This window comes from Nicotiana sylvestris, chromosome 7 (assembly GCF_000393655.2).
Source record: "Nicotiana sylvestris chromosome 7, ASM39365v2, whole genome shotgun sequence".
Lineage (NCBI taxonomy): Eukaryota > Viridiplantae > Streptophyta > Magnoliopsida > Solanales > Solanaceae > Nicotiana > Nicotiana sylvestris.
Window position 1 is genome coordinate 70,360,190 of NC_091063.1, and position 23,622 is coordinate 70,383,811.

General features: G+C 35.9%; 2 protein-coding genes across 2 annotated transcripts; both read right to left on the bottom strand.

Moving 5' to 3' along the window:
- Positions 1 to 3,683: 3,683 nt before the first annotated feature.
- On the bottom strand, positions 3,684 to 5,260 carry LOC104247650 (G-type lectin S-receptor-like serine/threonine-protein kinase SD1-1). The gene is made up of 6 exons (XM_070151733.1): positions 5,224 to 5,260; positions 4,808 to 4,932; positions 4,529 to 4,739; positions 4,215 to 4,452; positions 3,982 to 4,132; positions 3,684 to 3,911 (listed from the first exon to the last, which is right to left on the bottom strand). The coding sequence occupies exons 1-6, from the start codon at positions 5,258 to 5,260 to the stop codon at positions 3,696 to 3,698; spliced, it is 978 nt and encodes a 325-aa protein (XP_070007834.1). The 3' UTR covers positions 3,684 to 3,695.
- Positions 5,261 to 12,170: 6,910 nt separating this feature from the next.
- On the bottom strand, positions 12,171 to 22,642 carry LOC104218570 (G-type lectin S-receptor-like serine/threonine-protein kinase At4g27290). Its single transcript, XM_070150852.1, has 3 exons — positions 21,663 to 22,642; positions 21,225 to 21,544; positions 12,171 to 12,255 (listed from the first exon to the last, which is right to left on the bottom strand). The coding sequence occupies exons 1-3, from the start codon at positions 22,208 to 22,210 to the stop codon at positions 12,212 to 12,214; spliced, it is 912 nt and encodes a 303-aa protein (XP_070006953.1). The 5' UTR covers positions 22,211 to 22,642; the 3' UTR covers positions 12,171 to 12,211.
- Between the last annotated feature and the right edge of the window lie 980 nt (positions 22,643 to 23,622).

Here is a 23,622-nt window from a genome sequence, read left to right on the forward strand (position 1 = left end):
TAGACCTCCTATATTTTTGGGCATGATAACTTTTTTTCAATTTACCAAATGAATCTTTCATTTTTGTTGAGTAGTTCCTCATAGAGAATTGCGCATGTATTGTTCCATTTTGTGAATAATATGTTTAGGAATTGTAATGTATTGCATTATGTGGTTTGCCAAACTGGATATATCACTACTAGATATCCGGTAATTAGCTTGGTCGCTATTTTGGTGGTCGTTTTAAAAATTAAAATATTTTGAAAAACAGACCAAAATTGGTCGGTTTTTGGCTGATTTTTTGACCGACCAAAGTTGGTCGGTTTTGCCGAATTTCTATTAGTATATATAGTGTTGATTTAATTAGGGTAAATCTCCCTAGGAGTGATAGGAAGTTAGTTTTCCATGCTGTCAGTCTAGCCTTGAAGTTATCTAATAAAAATTGGAAGTGTGATTTATGAGGTCTATTTTGAAATATTGGAAAACCTAAATATTTTCCAAATTATTGCCCTTCATGCATACTAAAGCTGGATAGGATATTAGTTTTTGCTTGAGTGGCACAGTTAGTTGAGAAAAAATTCTGAATTTGTTAGAGTTTATAGTTTGTCAAGATAGGTTAGTAAAGGTGTTAAGGATATCAATGATTGTGTTGTAACTAGTATCAATTACTTTAGATAGAAGGATAATGTCGTCTGCGAAAAAGAGATGCGATAGTTGGGGTCCATTTTGTGAAATTTGTATGGGTTTCCATAATAGGTAATCTACTGATTGGAATATATTTCTTAATATGTGTTCTAAGCACATTACAAATATATAAGGAGATAAAGGATCTCCTTGACATATTCCCCTAGTTGTCTTAAAAAAAATAGTACGTGAACCATTTATCAATATGGAAATGGAAAATGTTGTAATGCAAGACATGATGAGTGATATGAGATTGTGTGGTAAGTTGAAATAGTGGAGTGTAATGTGTATGAATGACCATTCAAGTTTATCAAAAGTCTTTTCCAAGTCTAATTTCAGCAACATGTGGCCTGTTCACCCTTTTTTCATATTTTTTAAGTGTTGAAATATTTTTTGTACAATGATAGCGTTATCTGAGGCTCTTTTTCCCTGTTGGAAACTGGATTGTGTGAGACCAATTATTTTTTGTAAGAAAGGTTTTAGTCTGTTTACAATTATTTTTGTAATTAGTTTGTAAACTGTGTTGCATATGCTTATGGGACGATATTGAGTGATGGCTACTGCATTTTTGATTTTTGGAATTAGGCACAAATAAGTTTTATTAATTTCTTCTGAAATTTTGCTTTCCATGAAAGCAGTGTCACAACATTTGATAATTGATTGGCTCACTTGTTGCCAATATTTTTGGAAAAAATATGGATGAAGTCCATCTGGCCCTAGTGCCTTAAAAGGTTGAAAGGACAATAGGACTTGCTTTATTTCAACCAATTGTAATGGTTGTGCCACATGTTGCTGATCAGAGTAAGTTAAGGAATTAACCATTGTGAATTCGTTAGTTGTTCTATTAGTGAATGAGTGTTGTGTTTGGAATAGGGTAGTGTAGTAGTATTGATAAATAGTGTCTTGTATTTTTGTTGGATCGAAAGTACAATAGCCTACACTATCTTTTAAGGCGTTTATACGATTACGTCTACGTCTCTATAAAGTAGACATATGAAAAAATTTGGTGTTCGCATCACCATCGTTTAGCCATTGGATTCTTGATTTTAATTTCCAAAAATCTTCCTCCTGCCTTAGTAAAGCACTAAATTCATGGGTTAGTTATATTTCTAAGTTTTGTAGGAAATGGCTAGTATGATAGTGAATTGATTTTTGAATTCCATTAATTCTATTTAATATTTTCTGTTTTTTTTTTTGTAAAAATATTTCCAAAAGTGTGCTTATTCCAATAAGTTACATTATGTTGAAAATTTGTCATAGCTTCAACTAATGAAGAGCTATTTTACGATGACTGTTATATTACATTAATAAGTATAGGGTTTGTTGTCCAAATTTTTTCAAATCGAAATATATTATTTCTAGGTAGTCGATTTTGTTCAAGTGTGACTAGAAGAGGACAATGATCTGAATAGGTGTGGGGAAGGTGTTGCACTACTGTTTCAGGGAATATTTGAAGTCAATCATAGTTTGCTAGTAGTATGTCCAGTCTTTCTAGGATAGTATTTCCATTCCTACGTTTATATGTCCATGTATACAGGCTACCCTTAAACCCTAGGTCTACTAAGTTGCAATAATTAAGACATTATGCAAAGGTATCCACCCTTGTGTTATTGATGGGATTACCACCAAATTTTTCATTTTCTCTAATGACCTCATTAGAGTCCCCTCCAACTAACCAGGGACCCTTATAAGAATCATGCACACTTTTTAAATTTTTCCACAATAAGCTGCATGATGAAGTAGAGTTATTTGCATAAATTGAAGAAAACAACCACTTAGTAGGGTTAGGCCATACCTGTACCTCCTGTGAGATCATCCACAGTTACCAAATCTACATTCCATAGTAAGACTATACCACCCATCTTTTCTTGTGCCTTAACTTGTACCATATGTGAGAAGTTAAAATCATTTTTTAAAACCGTGTGATCATGCATGCGTGTCTCCAGTGGTGCAACTAAGACAGATCTATAGTTATCCAACAATGATCTAAACTGTCTTCTAAATTTTGCATTATTCGAGCCCCTACAATTCCAAACTATTAGATTCATGATAGGTTGTGAGTTGGTGGGTTCATCTAGGTCAGCTATTTCACTCGTTGCTCCCAGTAGTGCCTGAGTGTGCTGCTGTCTTGGAGTGTTTTGTTGCAGAGATGGAATTATTACCATGGAGTATTCCCCCTCCTGTTAATTTTAATTTGCCCCAAAGTTTACACTGCATGTTGTTAGTTCTGGAGGGCATTTTAGTATGATTTTTTTTTGCTTACTGCTCTTTGAGGCTGTAGAGATTTAGTCGTGCCACATCTAGTCTAAAACCTTTGGTGAGTCAATTTGGAACTAACCTATTCTTTATTACCTCACATAGGGGTCGTTTGGTTTGAATACGACTTTTGCGGGGATAAGTTATGTTGGGATTAGTTATCCCCATATTATTTTTATCCATTGTTTAGTATGTTGTATTAAAAATGACAATTATATAATTTCTAAGAAAAAGGTATAAATTATCTTGGTACTTATTACCCCACCCTTACAAGGTATAAGTTATCCCGGTACTAATTTTAATCCCAGGATAACTTATACCAGGTTTGCTAACCAAACAAAATATTAAGGTGGTATTAAAATTTTATACTAGCACTATATCTACTTATACCTCGTATCAAACGACCCCTTACCAATTCACTAATACCGAATGAATTGAACGAGTTACATAAACTTAGCTAATTTTTACGCCTCAAAATGTTATATATCCAAGATTCTATGCTAATTGGACCAACAGAGACCATTGAGGAGAAGCTCCCAACTTTTATATAATCTGTAAGGCATCTCCTAGACTCCTATACTAACATCAAAACAGTCTTTTCCTCATTAAATGTCAAAGTGTGCTTTTGTCCGCATAAATTTGTGCACTCACTGTGTATTACATTAATTTCAGGTTTTCTTATGATTAATTAATTGGATCCACAATGGGCTTGACAGTATTACAAAAGGGTTAACTGATAAACTCAGCTGACTCTGTTGATTCCATTGAATTCCTCTCTATAAAAAAACAGGCTGCTTTGGCTGAGGAAGAACCAGACCTTCATTTTCCAACCAGAAAACTACTGATGCTATTGTAGGCCTATCCTCTGGCAGTTTTTGGACGCACAACAAACCAACTTGAATGCATCTCAATACTTGAGATTCTGAAAATGATTCTTCCAAACGTTCGTCCATCAGTTCCAACGCTTTGCCTTCATTCCAAAGTAACCATGCCTAAAGTAACAAACAGGACACATTTATACAAATGCATTGACAATTGAAAGAGTGAATTAAGGCTGCTTACATGTCCCAAAAGATTGTGATGATGTTCCAAATGACGAAATTTCCTGTTCCTTCTGCCACTAATTATTTCTAGAATGATTACGCCGATACTGAATACATCTGATTTTACTGAATATTTCCCATCAGCAGTATACTCTGGGGACATATATCCACTGCATCAACTCATAAAAAATATAAATTCATGTACTGATTGAATATAATAAAGATTGTATGGTGTAGGTTTGTAGAACTTACTATGTCCCTATTACTCTCTTAGTTTTTCCTTCCATTTGGTCTCCGCCAAAACTTTTGGCAAGGCCAAAATCAGAAATTTTGGCATTCAAGTCACTATCTAATAAAATATTGCTGGTCTTGAGGTCTCTGTGAATAATTCTAAATCTTGAGTCCTGGTGAAGATAAAGAAGACCTCGAGATATTCCCATTGCAATTTCAAAGCGGTTCTTCCATGCAAGTGAAGCATTTCTGCTTGGATCTGCACAATGAAATCATTGAGAGCTGCAGAGGACTTATCAAATACTAGGAGTAGTATTTAGTTAAAGAATCATTACCAAAAATGAAATAGTCCAAGCTAGCATTGGGCATAAACTCGTAGATTAGCATCCTTTCTTCTCCTTCAAGGCAACAACCCAAAAGCTTGACAAGGTTCCTATGTTGCAGCTTAAAAATGAGAACGATTTCATTCTTTAACTCTTTAAGGCATTGTCCAGAATACTTTGATAGCCTCTTAACTGCTATCTCTTTTCTATTTGGTAGCACGCCCTGCAATTTTTAATCAAGGGTCAGAGATGCCACTTCTAGCTAGAAGTTGAAGATCAAAGTTGATTCACCTTGTAAACCGATCCAAAGCCGCCCTCACCAATCACATTAGCCGAACAGAAGTTTTTAGTGGCAGTAGTAACAGCAACTAAATCAAACAATGGCAACTCGAGGTCTTCGTTTCCAACTTCTGAATCTGTCAATATATATTTTCCGGTCACAAACATGATATTACAGAGATTTTCCATAAGATTTTCGTAAATAAAGAAACCTAATCTTTTGGTAAAAGGTGAACAATGTTAGACAGAGAATTTACCTAGGTAGTAAAGCATTCAGAGTTACCAATTTTCTAATAAAGAATGTTAGACAAGAGTTACCTCTAGTATATTTATCTGTTCTTCTGTTCTTTCTTCGGAAGGAAAACCAAGCTACAAAGCTGAGGATAAAAGCTGCTACCACTGCTGAAATGATCGCAATCAGGACTGACCTCTTTCTCCTCCGATTCCTGTCTGAATCTGTTCCATAAGCAGTCTTCAATTGACATATGAATTGGCCATATCAGTATGAATTGTTTCAGTGAGTTATTTTTATGTTGTTATTGAACCTCTCCCCCTAAGCTAGAAATGCTTTCAGCTACTGGACTTCCGTCATCTACATTTGTGCTGCTTCTGCCTAACTACATGGTGCTTCTACAAAGAGAGTTAAAGCACCTTCAGATTTTCAGTGTGCAGGATTTGCTGAAAAAGTAGCCAATTTCAAGCTGTACTGGTAGCTAGAACATCTTTTCTGAAAGATGAGCAAAGTACAGTGGACTATCTCAGTTAGTATCTAATACTACCTGAAGCTAATATGTTATGTGCAGCAAAAGTTTCAAGAGGTCAAGTTAGAGGCGACTCCAACATTTATAGTTATCGGGCCAGATTTGGTGTGAATTCTCACACACGCACACGCACTGACCAGAGCTGAAGAAGTGTACAACCACCTAAGTTTGTGAGAAACATAAAAGTAAAGTTAATTTTTTGGAAAAACATAAATTTCTCTAGGATGTCCTAGTGTAGTATCCTTGATATTTATCTAGTAGACACATCTAGATGTTCTAAAATATTGTGGGAAAATATGATTATCCGGTAGATATATCTAGATATTCTAGAGGGTTGTTAGAAGATAAAGTTAGCTAGAATCTTGTACATTATCTAGAATCATCCATAGATAAGTATAAATAGGGAGTGTCTTGTTCATTTGTAATGAAGCCAAAAATCAAGAAAGCCCTTTTTTCCTAAACAAGTTCTTCTATCTAAAAACTCTCCTCTTTTCAAGGCTTCCACTTCTTTAGTTGAATTTTCCTATTTTTAGTTAACGATCTTGAGCTAGTAGAAGGTCTCCAAATAATACCCTTCTTATGGTATTAGAGCCATAGGCCGACTTCTGGATTTCAAGGTCGGGTTAGTGGTTGATTCAACTGGTTTCTTTAAATGGATTTGGGTGGTCGTGCTAATGGACATGGAATGGAGTTATTGAACCAGTCCAACTATAAGGTGTGGAAGACTTGTATGGAGTTATACCTTGTTGGCGAGGATCTGTGGGAAGTTGTCAATGGGAGTAACATAAGTCCTCTTGCTGACGCATCAAAAAATAGCAATGCGCGTAAGAAGTGGAAGCAGATTAATGCTAAGGTAGAGTTTATCCTAAAGAAGTATATCTCTCCTAATTTATTTGATCATATTATAAGGTGTAAATCAGCTCATGAAAAATGGAGGGCCTTCGATCGGATGTTCAACAAGAAGAATGAAGCTCAGGTACAGATTTTGGAGAATAAGTTAGCTAACACCACTCAAGGTAATCTATCTATCGCCGAGTATTTTTTGAAGGTTAAAAATCTGTGTTCCGAAATTTCTCTATTGAATCCGGACGAGGCTATATCTGAAGCACGAATAAGAAGAATTATCATTCGCGGTTTAAAGCTAGAATATATTCCCTTTGTTACATCAATTCAAGGATGTGTTCAACAACCATCTTTGAAATAATTTGAGAATTTGTTATCGTCACAGGAGCTACTAGCCAAACATATGACTGGTGTATCTATTAAAGAAGGAGAAAGAAATGCTCTTGTTGCTGATAAAAGTAAATTTAAAGGAAAATCAAGAGATAACATGCACTTTCGATTCTCAAGTGATTCAAGCTCGCCAAGAAGCGGGAGTTTTCCAGTAACGATAAAAAACTTTTAAAATGTTACCGTTGTGGCAAAGTCGGGCACATAAAAAGATATTGTCGAGCCAAAGAGAGCAATATGGCTCAAACAAAGAAAATTGTTGAAGAAGAAGAAGAAAATGAAGAAGACTACGAAGTTGCAGCAGAGACTCAAGCAATAAATGACATGGCTTCCATAAATTTTGAAAGAGACTGGATCGTGGATTCAGGATGTGGGCACCATCTCACTGGAGATCAACCCAAATTCTCCACCTTTTCGCGAATACAACGGGGATGATGTCATTGTTACAGCAGATAATACAATCCATAATGTGGAGAAGGAAGGTGTTGCGGAAGCCAAATATATATAGTGTGAATAAGTCACAACTACTATACCAAAAATTATGACAGCCACCAAATAATAAATAAGACAATAAAGCAACAATAAAGGGAACACCAGAATTTACGAGATTCGGCTAATTTTGCCTACTCCTCGGACACAACCAATATTTTATTTCACTCCAAAAATACAAGTGAAATAATACTAAAGAGAGAAGATACAAATGCCTTAAACAGATGAGAAGGCAAATGAGAGGTGTGTTTAAATCCTAAACATTAGGCCTTCTTTTATAGGGGAAAATCCCCCCAACCCTTCTTTTCCCACCGATGTGGGACAAAAGGTTTTGCCAAATTCAACAAATCTCCACCTTGGCAAAATTCCACATCTTCAATTTTCTCTCAATAACAAATTTTGATTGTGTCTTCATCTTCAATCTTCAGTTTTCAACAATGTTGATCAAATCCAAACAATGTTGAAACTTGACCGCAGTCACCACCTTTGTCAGCATATCAGCAGGATTCTCCGTAGTATGAATTTTCTTCACTGTGACTCCACCTTCTTCTATGATTTCTCGTACGAAATGATACCGAACATCAATGTGCTTCGTCCTTGCATGATAAACTTGGTTCTTCGCTAATTGAATAGCACTTTGACTATCACAAAAAATTGTGATACCTTTTTGTTCAACACCAAGCTCCTTTAGCAATCCTTGAAGCCAAATTGCCTCTTTCACAGCCTCTGTAATAGCCATGTACTCTGCCTCTGTTGTAGACAAAGCAACTGTTGACTGCAAAGTAGACTTCCAACTAACTGGTGCCTTTGCAAAAGTAAACACATAACCAGTAGTTGATCTTCGTTTGTCCAGATCACCCGCAAAATCTGAGTCACAATATCCAACTACAGACTGATTGTCTTCCTGCTCAAAAACTAACCCGACATCTACAGTATTATGAATATACCGTAGAATCCACTTCACAGCTTGCCAATGCTCCTTCCCTGGATTGTGCATATATCTGCTAATAACTCCAACAGCTTGTGAAATGTCAGGCCTTGTGCAAACCATTGCATACATCAAGCTACCAACAACATTTGCGTATGGTACCTTTGACATATACTCTCGTTCAGCTTCATCCATTGGCGACATAGTAGTACTTAGCTTAAAATGGGAAGCAAGTGGAGTACTAACTGGCTTAGTCTTGTCATCTATGCCAAAACGTTGAAGTACTCTCTTCAAATATTCCTTTTGAGATAAACAGAGTTTCTTTGAACGTCTATCTCTAATTATCTCCATGCCAAGAATTTTCTTTGCCTCACCCAAATCCTTCATCTCGAACTCCTTCTTCAGTTGAATCTTCAACTTATCAATTTCTTCCGAATTCTTGGAAGCTATCAACATATCATCAACATATAGGAGAAGATATACAAAGGAACCATCTTTAAGCTTGTGCAAATACACACAATGATCGTATTTGCTTCTCTTGTACCCTTGCCGCAACATAAACTCGTCAAATCGCTTGTACCATTGTCTAGAAGATTGTTTCAATCCGTACAACGATTTTTCAAGTTTGCACACCATATTTTCTTTTCCAGCAACTTTGAATCCTTCTGGCTGAGTCATGTAGATTTCCTCCTCCAAGTTTCCATGTAAAAATGCAGTTTTTACATCCATCTGAACTAGTTCCAAATCCAATTGTGCTACCAAAGCCAACATAATTCTAATGGAGGAATGTTTTACAACTGGAGAAAATACTTCATTGTAATCAATTCCCTCCTTTTGAGCATATCCTTTGGCCACCAATCTTGCTTTGTAGCGAACATCTAATTGGTTAGGAAATCCTTCTTTCTTTGCAAATACCCATTTGCACCCAATTGCTTTCTTTCCCTTCGGGAGATTGGCCAATCTCCATGTATGATTCTGATGAAGGGACTGTATTTCATCATTCATGGCAATCCTCCACTTATCTTCTTCTGAACTTTGGACAGCGTCTTTATAAGTGGTAGGAACATCATCAGCTACAATTGAGGTTGCACAAGCAACCGTCTCTATGAGACGAACAGGTTTCGTTATTGTTCTTTTTGGCCTGCTGGTTGCTATTGATTCAAGTTGTTGTTGAGGTTCCTGAGTTGGAATCTCCTCTACTGGCTCTCCTTCCAGAGGGTAATCTTCATTTGTTTCCTCCTCTGCTTCTTGTGTAGGAAAAATAAATTTTCCCTCAAACTCCACCTGCTTAGAAGCACCTTTATTTTGTTTGGTATCTTCTGTTACCTTATTTACCATAGCAGATTCATCAAAGGTAACATCCCTGCTGAATATTACTTTCTTTGTCATAGGACACCATAAGCGATATCCTTTGACTCCAGAAGTAATTCCCATAAAAATAGCCTTCTTTGCCCTTGGATCCAATTTTGACTCTGTCACATGATAATATGCAGTTGAGCCAAACACGTGCAAAGAGTCATAGTCTACAGCAGGCTTTCCATACCATTTTTCAAATGGTGTCTTGCCATCAATAGCAGTAGATGGTAAGCGATTAATGAGGTGGCATGCATATGTAACTGCCTCAGCCCAAAATTCTTTGCCCAAGCCAGCATTGGACAACATACACCGTACCTTCTCCAGCAAGGTCCGGTTCATACGTTCTGCCACTCCATTCTGTTGTGGTGTATGTCTAACAGTGAAGTGTCGGACGATGCCATCATTTTCACAGACCTTATTGAAATGATCATTTTTGTATTCACCTCCATTGTCTGTGCGAATACACTTGATCCTCTTGCCTGTTTGATTCTCCACCATCGTCTTCCATTTGAGAAAAATTCCCAACACTTCATCTTTGCTCTTCATTGTATACACCCATACTCTTCGGGAAAAATCATCAACAAAGGTTACAAAATAGTGCTTCCCACCCAATGAAGGTGTTTTGGAAGGACCCCAAACATCAGAGTGTACATAATCCAAAATGCCTTTAGTATTATGGATCGCTGTACCAAATTTAACCCTTGTCTGTTTCCCTTTAACACAATGCTCACAAAACTCCAAGTTGCAAGCCTTGACTCCTTTTAACAATCCTTGATCTGATAGAGTTTTCAAGGATTTTCCTCCAGCATGTCCCAAGCACATGTGCCATAGCTTGGTTGCTTCTGCCTCTTTGTCGTCACTGGATGTCACTGTTGTCGCACCTCCTTTTTACCGTGCCCGCGAGAGGGTACAGGGGAGTTTTCTCCAATTAAAGGACAGTCGAAACGGGATTTATTTAATTATTTCAGAGTCGCCACCTGGGAATTTTAAGGCGTCCCAAGTCACCAATTTTAATCCCTGAATCGAGGAGAATATGACTCTGTTTATTATTCTGCGAACCAGAAATCCTGAGTAAGGAATTCTGTTAATCCGGAAGAAGGTGTTAGGCATTTCCGAATTCTGTGGTTCTAGCACGGTCGCTTAACTGTTTTTATTATTGGCTTAATTATCTTGATTTTATTAAATACATTTTTGTTACGTGATTTTTCTACCGCTTTTACTTATTGTGATTAAGGACCCTTCTTTGAATCGAATTACGAGTACGTATATTCGTGTTATAAATTTAAAAATGCGGAATTGTGTCACGCGTACGTGTATACGATAACTTTTGATAATATATTTATTAAACAATCATTTTTTCGAAATTGTGTCGAATCAAGAATATTTGTTTTTCTTAAATAATGAACCGCACATCTCGGGTTTTTATGAAATTAATTTAACGTCCTCGAAGAAATCCCTTATATTAAATATTCGCTCGAAATTGCGCGTACGCATAATTCGAATTGCTTTTATTGGTATAATCAGGTTACGCGAACGTATCCCTAATTACACCAAATATTCTTAATGGTATTATGAATTTTTCACAAATTGTTTGTTATATCTACACATTTTATATGAAAATACTGAGAAATTCATATTCAAGGGATGTCTTTGAATTCTTTTAAAAGAAATTCACAATTTTTAAATGTTGCTCGTCGATTATAATTCCCGCGCATAAATTATATTTATCCAGACTATTCAAATTCAAAGAAAGGAATAAAAATATGATTAACACTATTTCGACAAATACAACATATATATATACCAAAGAATGAATTGCTTATGAAACTAAAAAAAGATTCATCTAGGGAAGAAATATTTCCAAGAATTTTCATTATTTTTATTTAGTGCAAATTCTATTTTTTTACTTACCATTGATTTAAAGTGTTGCAATTTGTACATGTACATCTCAACTTATTCTCATATATTCGTTTTTAATCTAATAGGCGAAATTATTTTAATTAATTATGCTTAAGACTGAGTTGGGATAGATATGTATATATAATCAAACCAATTTAATTCTCAATCTATATGAATTATTGCTAAGCATTATCTTTCACATTGTATAAGTTCTTAGGCCCTTTATTATTAAGAAAGAGAACAAATCTACATGTTGACTTAATAAAAAGATATTGCATACAATATTACTCATCATATTCGACATCGTGAACCTAGCGGATTATACTAACGCGTTTTTTTTTTAACTATTGATTATAACACGACCAAGTTTGTGCCAAAAGATAGCAAATTGCAACCAACATCATCTAGCTTTAAACAACAATTAACTTACTAACAAAATAAACCAATAGCGTATTTTTCCTTGATATTTCCATATTGCGCTATACCTAGCTAACAATACCATAAAGTGTAAATAAAAGCCAACTTTCTGTCATGCTTCCTATTTACACAACTCAAAGATAACTAAACTAATGAAATTTTGATATGGAAAATATTATTACAAAGTTTTATATGAATTTCAAATAAAGACAATTAACTCATAGCTATCAAATTGAATTCACTACTAGTTAACTAACATGAAACAAAAAATGAAATTTAAACTAATGAACTTGGACAAATGGAAAACAGAATTGCAATTCAAGCTTCATTGATTTGTCATGCTGAATCTTTTTCCAACATAGAATTTAAGAGATAAGTACCTGGAAATGAAGGTAGGAGAAGTAAGTTTCAGCAGTTGCAGCAGTAACAAAATCAGCAGAAAATGCCAAATAATTCAGCAAATTTGAGCAACAAACAGGACCCGAGGAACCCAGATGAACAGTGACGATATTTTTAAAGAAAACTTCAGATTTCAACTGAACTATGGATTCAAATAAATCCTAACAGATTCAACAAAAGGACAATATTTCAGATTTCAGTTTTCTTTTCTGTTTCAAATTCTTGTTTCTGATTTTTTTCTGTTTCTGTTTTCTTTTCAAATTTCTGTTTCTGATTCTATTTCTCTCTTTCTTTCTTTCTGTTTTTCTCAAATGTATCTCTCTGAAAACTGATCTTTAAATCTGATTTTTCTCTCAATCTCACACTCTCTTTTTCTTCCTGAAAGGCTACTGTTAAAATCTGATTTCTTTTTCCTTTCAAATCAGATTTTTATCTTCCTATTTTTCTTCTTCCTATTTTTTCTTCTTCCTGTTTTTTCTTCTGAAGGACTCTCCTCTTCAAATCTGATTTTTTTCTCTCTCTTCAAATCTCTTAAAGTCTGTCCCTTAAATCAGTCCAGCTCCCTGTATTTATACAGGGCTGGTCCTATACTCTTTTAGTGCTTCTTGAACCCTTTTCTCCTTTTAAAATCAAAAAGTTTCCATTAAAACTACTTTTGAATACTTTAAATCCTATTGAGTGCTATTATCCTGTTTTTCAGCAGCCCATTACCCTTTGTTTCCCATTATCACACTAAATAATAGCCATTAACTTTCCACTTTCAGCCCACTACTATTATCACATTACCCTACTGTTTCTATCCCAAAAATACCCTTGAAAATCCTACTGTAATTACAGTTTTTTAAACTAAAATTCAGAATCTGATACAAAACAGATCAAAAATCTGTTCAAACCTAACTATCAACCTGAATTAAAACAGCTAATATCAATTCTCTTAAGTTCTGGACTGAATATTAACTGAGAATGGACTTTTTCTAACACAATGGTATCTAATCAATACTTGTAAAATTGAGTTTAAACCTAACATCACAACAACATCACACAGAATTCAGTACAATAATTCAAACTGAACTTCAACTTTTGAACTAAAAATCAAACAAACAGGAGCATTGTCAATATACTAACAATGCCCTGAAACTTAATGTTCAGGAAACAATATACATACAACATTTATTCTGACAGACTTATTGATTTACAAACGAGTATTAATTAAACTGATTATCTACAACATTTGTCAACAAACAGTCTATAGAAACAGATTGTTTTCAATCAGTATTATCATAAACGAGAATTCATAATATAACTAATCGACGAACTTAATCGAGTCGATTACACACATTGTAAATAATCATACTGGCAGAAACAATGGTATAATTTGGATCAAATAGACGGGTATAAGGCAGAATCACAGAATTGACTAGAAAATTATGAAAAATTAAACAGACTAATGAAACAAACATATAATACACATAAGAAATAGAAAAAATACCTCTGACCCTTCAAATATATTCCGACTTGGACTCAACTTGGATTCGGACTTTGTTTGAAATCAAACAGACCTTAGTCGAAGTATTTTCCACTGAAAATACTTCGACTAAGGTCGATTAAACCTCAATCTTTTAATCAATTTGGACAAAAATCCAGAAGTTTGGTATTTCTAGGGTTCCTGAAGGTTCGATTTGGGACCTAATCATTTCTGGTTAGATTCGAGGGAAACCAAATACGACACAAGGTGAGGGAAGCCTAGGGGTTATTTGGTGTCACTTTGTAACAGATCTGGGTAAGTTTTTGTTTGGATCGAATCTTCAAAAGAAGATTCGAGAAGCTCTGAAGTGATTCGAGCCAAACAAACACCGGATCCATAACGAGGCATGTTAGGGGGTGCTATGGTGTCAACTAGGGGTTGTTTGGTTTAGATCTAAGTTTGGCTCGAATCTTCAAATGAAGATTCGAGAACCTTCAGGAAGATTCGAGCCAAGCAGCTAACATATTCGGATAGAGGGTGTTCAGGGGGTTCTGGGGTGTTAAGGTGGTGACCGGCGGCGTTGATGCCGCCGGGTTTCAAGCGGTGGGATTCTAGGGCGGCTAGGGTTAGGGGTGGGTCTGAGGAAGGTGATGATGAACAGTGGAGAGGGGGGGGTTTAGTTAGGGGGGCCGGGGCAAGGGTTTGGGATTTATATAGGGGGAAGGTGAATGGATACTAACCGTTAGATCAAGCAGAATGAAGGGCCAGGATCTATCCACTTAACCAAACGGTGTCGTTTGGTTTACTGCTGGGGTCGGGTTGAATCGGGGCATTGGGTCGGGTAAGGGCTATGGGTTAGGGTGATGAGATCTCGTCCGTTGGTTGGATTTGATCCAATGGTCCTTGATAAATGTGACCAAACGTCGTCGTTTGGTCTTGGCTTTGGACTGGACCGGACTTGGGCTGCCTGGATTGGGCTAAAGGGGTAATTTGGTTAAATCCAGGCCCGATTTTTTATTCCTTTTTCAACTATTTCATTTTTCTAATTTAAATTTCCAATTTTAATTATAAAACAATTTTAACTTCACAAAAATATATTAATTACTCTATAACAATTATTTAACACATAGACAAAACATCAATCACACAGTGGAATATTTAAAATAGAACTATTGCATATTTTTTGTGATTTTATTTAAATTATCTTTTAAATGCATAATTAAATCCTATATGCATGCAACATGTATTTTATTTTATTTTTCATTTTATTATGACAAAGTAAACATTTACGGACGTAACACAAATATTTAACTCCACACAAATTCAAGAATTACACAGTAAAAGAAAATTTATTTTATTTTTTTATTTATTTTGGAGTAGTTTTCATAAGGCAAAAATCACGTGCTCACAACTGTCGCTGTCCCAATAACTGTACTGCCACGATAGCGGTACCTATTATTATTCTTCCGATTAGCCTTCATTACCACTAGTGCACCGGAGCATACTCTCATCACTCCATTTTCTGCAATGATTTTGAACCCTTTTGATTCTAGGGCTCCCACAGAAATGAGATTCTTCTTCAAATCCGGTACATATCGAACATCTGTTAATGTTCTGATCATTCCATCATGGTTCCTTAATCGTATTGAACCAATTCCATATGAGGTAAGAGGGCTACTGTCCGCTGTGTGGATGACTCCATATTCTCCTTCTTGAAAATCTACGAACCAGTCCTTGTTGGGACACATATGATAGCTACAAGCCGAGTCTATCAACCATATGTCTGATGATATTGATGACTCTGTTGTAACTAATGAGAAGTCTGAATCATCACAATCAGCTACATTTGAATCCATAATGGCCTTTCCATTGTTATGTTTGGCCTTATTCTTCAACTTCGGACAATCTTTCTTCCAGTGCCCCTTTCCTCGACAAAAGGCACATTCATCTTTGCTGGGTCTGGATCTTGACTTGGATCTTCCCTTCTTTGTCCTCGTTTGATTTTGAGGACGACCCCTCACAAATAGTGCTTCTTCTTCTCCGCCCTTCTGTTTTTCTCGCTTTCTTTGTTCATAGCTGTACAAAGCCGAACAAACTTCTCTAAGAGAAACTTCGTTATTTCCATAGAGTAGAGTAGTTTCAAGGTGCTCGTACTCATCAGTAAGTGATGCCAACAACATCAAGGCCAAGTCACCATCATCATAAGTTGTATCCATATTTTGCAAATATGTGACCAACTTATTGAAACTGGTGATATGTTCATTCATCGTGGTACCAGGAACATAGGTGAAGTGAAACAGTCTCTTCTTCATGTACAATTTATTTTGACTGTTTTTCTTCAAAAATTTATCCTCCAGTGCTTTCCATAATCTACTTGCAGAAGTTTCCTTTGTGTATGGATATTTCTGCTCTCTAGCAAGGTAGGATCGAATGGTACCGCAAGCAACACGATTGATAATTCTCCAATCTTCTTCTCCAATAGCATCTGGTCTCTTTTCTTCAATAGCAAGATCTAGCCCTTGTTGAAAAAGGACATCTAGAACCTCGCCTTGCCACATCCCAAAATGTCCGGACCCGTCAAATATTTCTACCGCAAATTTCGCATTTGACACAATTCTTGTCATAAGCGAAGATGCCAATGATGACGTATTGTTGACACTTGATGTAGATTCTTCTTGTTTATTGTCTCCCATCTTTGACACAAATATTATTTAATAGCTGACGACACAAATCAAGATTATTTCCTTTCTGGTGTGGAAGATCAGACTAAGCTGCAACCACAGAGCATACTAAGACAGAATCTTGACACAGTTACCAAGATAAATCTTTTCTGATGTGGAAGATCAGACTATGCTGCAACCACAGAGCATACTAAGACAGTACCTTGGCTCTGATACCAATTGTTGCGGAAGCCAAATGTATATAGTGTGAATAAGTCACAACTACTATACCAAAAATTATGACAGCCACCAAATAATAAATAAGACAATAAAGCAACAATAAAGGGAACACCAGAATTTACGAGGTTCGGCTAATTTTGCCTACTCCTCGGACACAACCAATATTTTATTTCACTCCAAAAATACAAGTGAAATAATACTAAAGAGAGAAGATACAAATGCCTTAAACAGATGAGAAGGCAAATGAGAGGTGTGTTTAAATCCTAAACATTAAGCCTTCTTTTATAGGGGGAAAATCCCCCCAACTTTTGTTTTCCCACCGATGTGGGACAAACATTTTGCCAATTTCAACAAATCTCCACCTTGGCAAAATTCCACATTTTCAATTCTCTCTCAATAACAAATTTTGGTTGTGTCTTCATCTTCAATCTTCAGTGTTCAACAATGTTGATCAAATCCAAACAATGTTGAAACTTGACCGCAGTCACCACCTTTGTCAGCATATCAGCAGGATTCTCTGTAGTATGAATTTTCTTCACCGTGACTCCACCTTCTTCTATGATTTCTCGTACGAAATGATACCGAACATCAATGTGCCTAGACTTGGACATCTTAGCATGGATAAATTACAAGCCATGGTAAAATTGAATCTAGTAAAAGGATCGCCTAACTTAAGAAATTTTGGTGGAGGAGAGGTTTGTGAAGGATGTCAATATGGAAAGGCACACAGTCTTTCATTTGACAGATCCTTGTCAAGGTGCAATGCCCCACTAGAACTTATTCACAGTGACTTGATAGGGCCAACGAGAACTCCTTCATTCTCAGGCTATTGTTATATACTAATTTTCGTTGATGATTTTACTAGATTAGCTTGGGTTTATTTTGTGAAGCACAAGTCAGAAGTTTCTTATAAGTTTGTGGAGTTCAAAGAAATAGTTGAAGGCGAACTCGATTCCAGAATAAGGCGATTGTGAACTGATAACGGCGACGATTTCATTTCAGATGATTTTCTTTCCTGTTTTCGTCAGCATAAAATTAAAAGAGAACTCACATGCATTGATACGCCACAACAAAATGGAGTGACTGAAAGGAAGATCCATCACTTAACTGAGACATGTCAGAGTTGGCTTCATTCCAAGAATTTACTTAGAGCCTTGTGGTCTAAAGGTATGAAATATGCAGTGTAGGTGATTAACAGGACTGTCTCCAAACAATATGAGGTCTCCCTACGAATTAATGTTTGGAGAAAAGCCTAGCGTTCAATACCTTAGGGTTTTTGGCTCTATTTGTTATGTTCATATTTCGGATTCTCAACGGAGCAAGTTGGATGCCAAAGCAAGAAAATGCATCTTTGTCGGATATGATGAAAGAAAAAATGGATGGAAGTGCATAGATCCTAAAACTCATCTCTTTGTTGTTTCAAGGAATGTTATATTCGATGAAGTCTCTTTGTATTATGGAGTTGCGCAAGAAAGGGCAGGTTATAAACCCCTCAACCTTGAAGCATCAAATCTGCCCATCACAAGTATTTCTTTAGATAATAGAGTTGTTGAGGAGATAAGAGAAAGGGGGACCCCGAGAACTCAAAGATATGAAACTCAACAAGAAGATGATTCAACTGTTTCAGGAAGGCCAAAAAGAACTATTGATAGAAACTAAGCTTCCACCAAATTGTATAGAGAACCAGGTTCTCTATCAGTTTCCATAGTAAGCAACAGATTATAAAACTAAACAGTATAGGGAACCAGGTTCTCTATTTGTTCCCACAGTAAATCGACAGTAAATAAAGAACATAGAGGAATTTTACCGTGGAAAACTCCCAGCTCAACGGGATAAAAATCACGACCTACCTTTGTAGGATTTCAACTTCACTACTGAGCAATCTTTAGATTACAACCTATTGTAACCTAGGAATTAACCTCTTAATCCCTCACTAATTGTAACTATACTATTACAAGCCACTTTTTAATAACTCTATTACAAAGACTTAATCACTTACTAACTTGTAACAACACTATTACAAGCCATTTTGTAATACCTCTATTACAAATACTTCCAACTCGACTAACTCTAGCCAAGGCACAAACACAATGATTTATGATTTACAAAGGTTTCCTACACAATGCTTCTAACTAAGCTAAGTAGGAATTATAAGTGAAGAACAAAATAACATAAACTCAACAAACCTAAGGACTTAAGATATCTTCAATCTTTGGATCTGGTCCTTGAGGTTGCAATAACTTTGTTCTTGAGAGATGTGATGGCTAACACTTGAGAGAATATCTTTCTTTTATTTGCAAGTGTAGAAATGTGTCTTTTACCTCCCTTGAATGCATATATACATGTGCGATATCACATGTAATGATTCAAGCAAGATAGGTAAAAAGTTTTCCCGGGAAAGTTGACTGCAGCACTGTTCCTGCACTGTAGTGTGTGCAGGCAACAACTTTCCAGTTGGAGAGTTGACTTCATATAGTCACCTCGGGAACTGGTAGGGACCTGGTTCTTCATTTGTTCCTTCAATTATGAAGAGTTGAGCCATATCCCAAACTGGATCCCAACCTGGAACCTTGTGATCTTAAGGTCTTAGGAATGTTTAAAGCTGTAGAGTTGACTATACGACGACCAGGGGAACTGATCCATATTTGTTCCCTCTACTGTTCCCTTATCTGATTTTGTTGAGACTTGAACCAGACATCTGACTAGTTACTCTAAATGCAAGAGAACTAATTGTATCAGGTTCCTTATCTGGTTCTCTCATTAAGTTTGTCAAATCATCAAAACAAAAGACGCATAACTTATCAATTTCTCCCTTTTTAATGATGAAAAACTTAGAATTGATATTCCCCTGAGAATCATATCTCCACATTGTTCCCCTTGCGAATTAGCCATATTCCTCATGAGAACCAAACCAAAGGAACTGATCACAACTGGTTCTTCAAGATTGTTTAGCAAATCATCAAAACACAAAATAACATAACTTATCAACTATTGCCAAACCAACTCGTTTCAGAGATATGTCAGCACATAATGATGTTTCTTTGCAGGACCAATTGAAGAACCTTTGGTCCTTCGGGAAGATAGAGGAGCCAGAAAAATAGTGTTGAGAGCTTCACCAAGACACGTCCTAAAGAATCAGTTGAGTTCTTCCGCGACAAGCGTGAGATAGCTTCCAAAAAAATCACTTTAAGGGGGAGTGTGAGAAATATAAAGTAAAGTTGATTTTTTGGAAAAATATAGATTTCTCTAAAACGTCCTAGTATAGTATTCCTGATATTTATCTAGTAGACATATCTAGACGTTTTAGAATATTGTGGGAAGATAAATATCTGGTAGACATATCTAGATATTCTAGAGGGTTGTTAGAAGATAAGGTTAGCTAGAATCTTCCAAGTACATTATCTACAATCATATCTAGAATCATACACAAATAAGTATAAATAGGGGGTGTCTTGTTCATTTGTAATAAAGCCAAAAATCAAGAAAGCCCTTCTTTCCTAAACAAGTTCTTCTATTTAAAAACTCTCTTCTCTTTTCAAATCTTCCTTTTCTTTAGTTGAATCTTCCTATTTTTAGTTAATGTTCTTGGGCTAGCAGAAGGTCTACAAATAATACCCTTCTTCTGCTATTGTTCATAGCTCGGACTTAGGTGCAGTTGTCTAATAAGGATGCGGATCGAGAAGTCGAATCTTTCATGATCTAAATCATAAGATTTGGGGATATGGATCTAGGTAAGTATACGGTTGCTAAGATTTTGCTAAAAATAATTCAAATATCTAAAAATAGAGTTACCAAAATATGTCGAAATTATGAGACATTATGTTGAAAACATATATAGTATTCCGAGAAGGAGAAAATATTGATCAAGAGGAAAATAAGAGAAGGAGATAAAAGAAAAAAGATTGACATAGAAACTTCTATTTTCTTCAGTTTCACTTATCTTTTGTTTTGATTTCAGACATCATTGTATCTATCCCTAATTTCTCAATCGACATTTGTCAAAGTACCAAAAATCGGTTGACCAGATCCTGTATGTATCCACACTCACACCCGCACCCATGACATGGGTGCGGCACCGTAAGTGAAGAGTCCGAGCGACTAAGATAACCACACCCTCTGTTGACATCCTAGATCTGCCTTGACGTTTAGCATATTTTAAGCCTTTACAAGGGAGAAAACTTCTCCTTAGCAATACTACTAATTTATCAGTGTACTAATTGTAGTGCCATACAAGAAGAGGGTAAGGGTCACTGTCACACTCTTTGTAGGACAAGTTCATAGTAGATTATCAGCTCCTGCTAGTATGGAACCTCAAAGGGAAAAAAATGCAGATAAGGCATTTAATGGTTGATAAAACCTTAGACCAATTTTCTGATGTTTCAGCAAGTTAGAAACACCACCAGAGCGAAACTTCGCCATAGCTGGATAAATGCATTTTTATCATTTACAAATCAATTGCATATTACCAACTATTAAAGCACCTAATCAACTTTAGCATCTATCAATTAAGTAAATAAGATAGTACAGTTACTTGAATTCTATATTTAGAATAAAATGAGAAAATGGTACAGGGTAGGGTCATTACCTAATTCTGAAGCAGCGACTCTCACGAACAAGTCTTGCTCATTGTGGCTCAACTTTCTAATATCAATGAGTTGTCCAAACCATAGTAAGCATCCACTTCCGCCGTTTCTAACATCAAGATTTGAGTAGGCTGTACAATTGCAATCAGCCAAGCACATTTTTTTGCATTCTTCAAGGTTCATGCCCTGATTATACCACGAGTGTCTAGTATCCGGCATCTTAATACCCGTCAATTTAAGAAAACCATCTTGGTTACAAGTCAAAGAAGTTTTCCTTACACAACCACTAGACCAGTCTGCTTCATACCATTGATTAGGATACCTGTGAAGACATAATTAACTAATTAAAAGTATGCTCTCTCTAATAGCTTAACATGGTATCAAGCAAATAGAAGGGAGTTTATATGAGATTGTGACATTGTCACATATTTTAACAATACCTAGGCTCAAAACCTTGTAAGCAGTCACATGGAGGAGAGTTATTGATGTTGCATTTTGCATAAGGACCACATAAAGCAAAACGATCACAACTATCTGCTTGTGTTCCCACGTAGAGTAACCAGCTGCGACTGCGCTCAATCCATGTTAGTTGATCTACCAGCCCAGCCTGATTGATCACAATCCTGGTGGGCAGGGGCTCATTAAGCTCATATTTGAAGTAAATCTCCTGCTGATTAATAACAAACTCGAAACTGTAATATATAGTTGGTTTATTTTTGGGACTACTACTAAATCCAATACCATTCCATGGCCCTACGCTATATACTATAGATGAATTTTTCCACATGAAAAATTGCGGGTACCCATGAGAATCCAGACGTTCCATATATTCACCAGGAGCAGGATCATCAGTGCTCTTCCACGCCGATATGTACCATTCCATGCCCGTGACCAAATTACGTCCAAGCTTCATGCCAGGTAATAAAGTATTTCCTGGATAGTCAAAACTCTGCCACACCATATTAATTTCCGGATCTGTCATTTCCATCACTGACAACAAGGTTCCCAGAATCCAAAAGCCGTGCTTTTGGATTCTTTAAGGATCTTGACGAGTTTGATGACCAAATTGAAGAATTGGAACTGTTGATAAGTACAAGAATTCCATTGGGTCTTAGTGTTAACACTCCTGAAGTGTCATTCAGGGGAATGTTTCTGTTGGCAACCCAGACGACAGTTTTAGGTAATATCTTCTTGTACCATATCCCAACATAGCGATTCTTGGAATTTCCAGGGCTGAAAAATCCAAGTTCATAAACCCCACCAGCCGAAACAATTGTATCACCATCTCTAATGGGTTTATCTCTAGTGATCATGTCTAATGCTGTGGAAGTTAGTAAGATGAAGAGTAATTGGGAACAAACAAATAAAGGTAGCCCTTTCATGAATTCTGACTCATGTTTTTAGTTGACAAGGTTAAAGCCTTAAAGCCATATATAATATAGGGGACACAAAAAAGAGAGAATTCCACTAACTTTGACCGACAAGACTAATATAAAGTTATGTTCATTATTCGTTTATATAAAGAAAATGACATGAAATCTTATTTGCATACTGAAATGTGAATTGTATCTTGGAAGCATCTTAAGGAAATGACCTAAATATTTGTTTTTGGAAAACTCTTAATGAAGGTCTTCCACGGCCTCTTTATTTTATTGGCGAATACCTAAAATTTAGAACAATATCACTTCAAAATTTGAATAGTTCGTTCAACTTTACTGTTGAGACTTGAGAGACATAAAGGCCGCTAAGAATTATATTAAGTATTAATTAGCATGTAAAAGTCCTAACTCTTTCAAAGTTGTACGCCTTTGACTCCACTCCCCAATTCCATCCGGTGTTTGCAATATATGTATGCTATGTCCCTCCATATTTGCCTTTATTATTTTAATCTTTGTCAGTTTTTAATATAAGTTTTTACCTTATTTTGTCACCTAGCTATCCTAAGTTAGTATTATCGGTGATTCTTTTAATATGTTCTTTAAGAATTTAACACTCCAATCATCATATCATATCATACTATATTATAAGCGGGAACCCTAAAGAGAAAAGTTAAAAGACCTAAATAGCCATAAAAAAATTGAATGACAATTTTACCCTTGTAAAAAATAAGAAGATCCTTCTATTAAATTTTAATTTCAGCTGTATTTGAATCGGATAAATGGAGAATAAATTCATCTTCCAGTAATAGGTTCTTGGAGTAAATATTATACAGTATTTACATTGTAGCTTTTTCACATTCTTAGCTTATTTATTTTGTCCTTTGAGTTTCCACAGATAATAGAAATATTGTAGCCTTTTCACATCTTTATTGCACTTTGCACTATATAAAATTGCTCCAGAAAACTGTCAAATCACTTTATCCTTTTCTACTCCTCAAAAATTCTCTTTTTTCCAAAAATT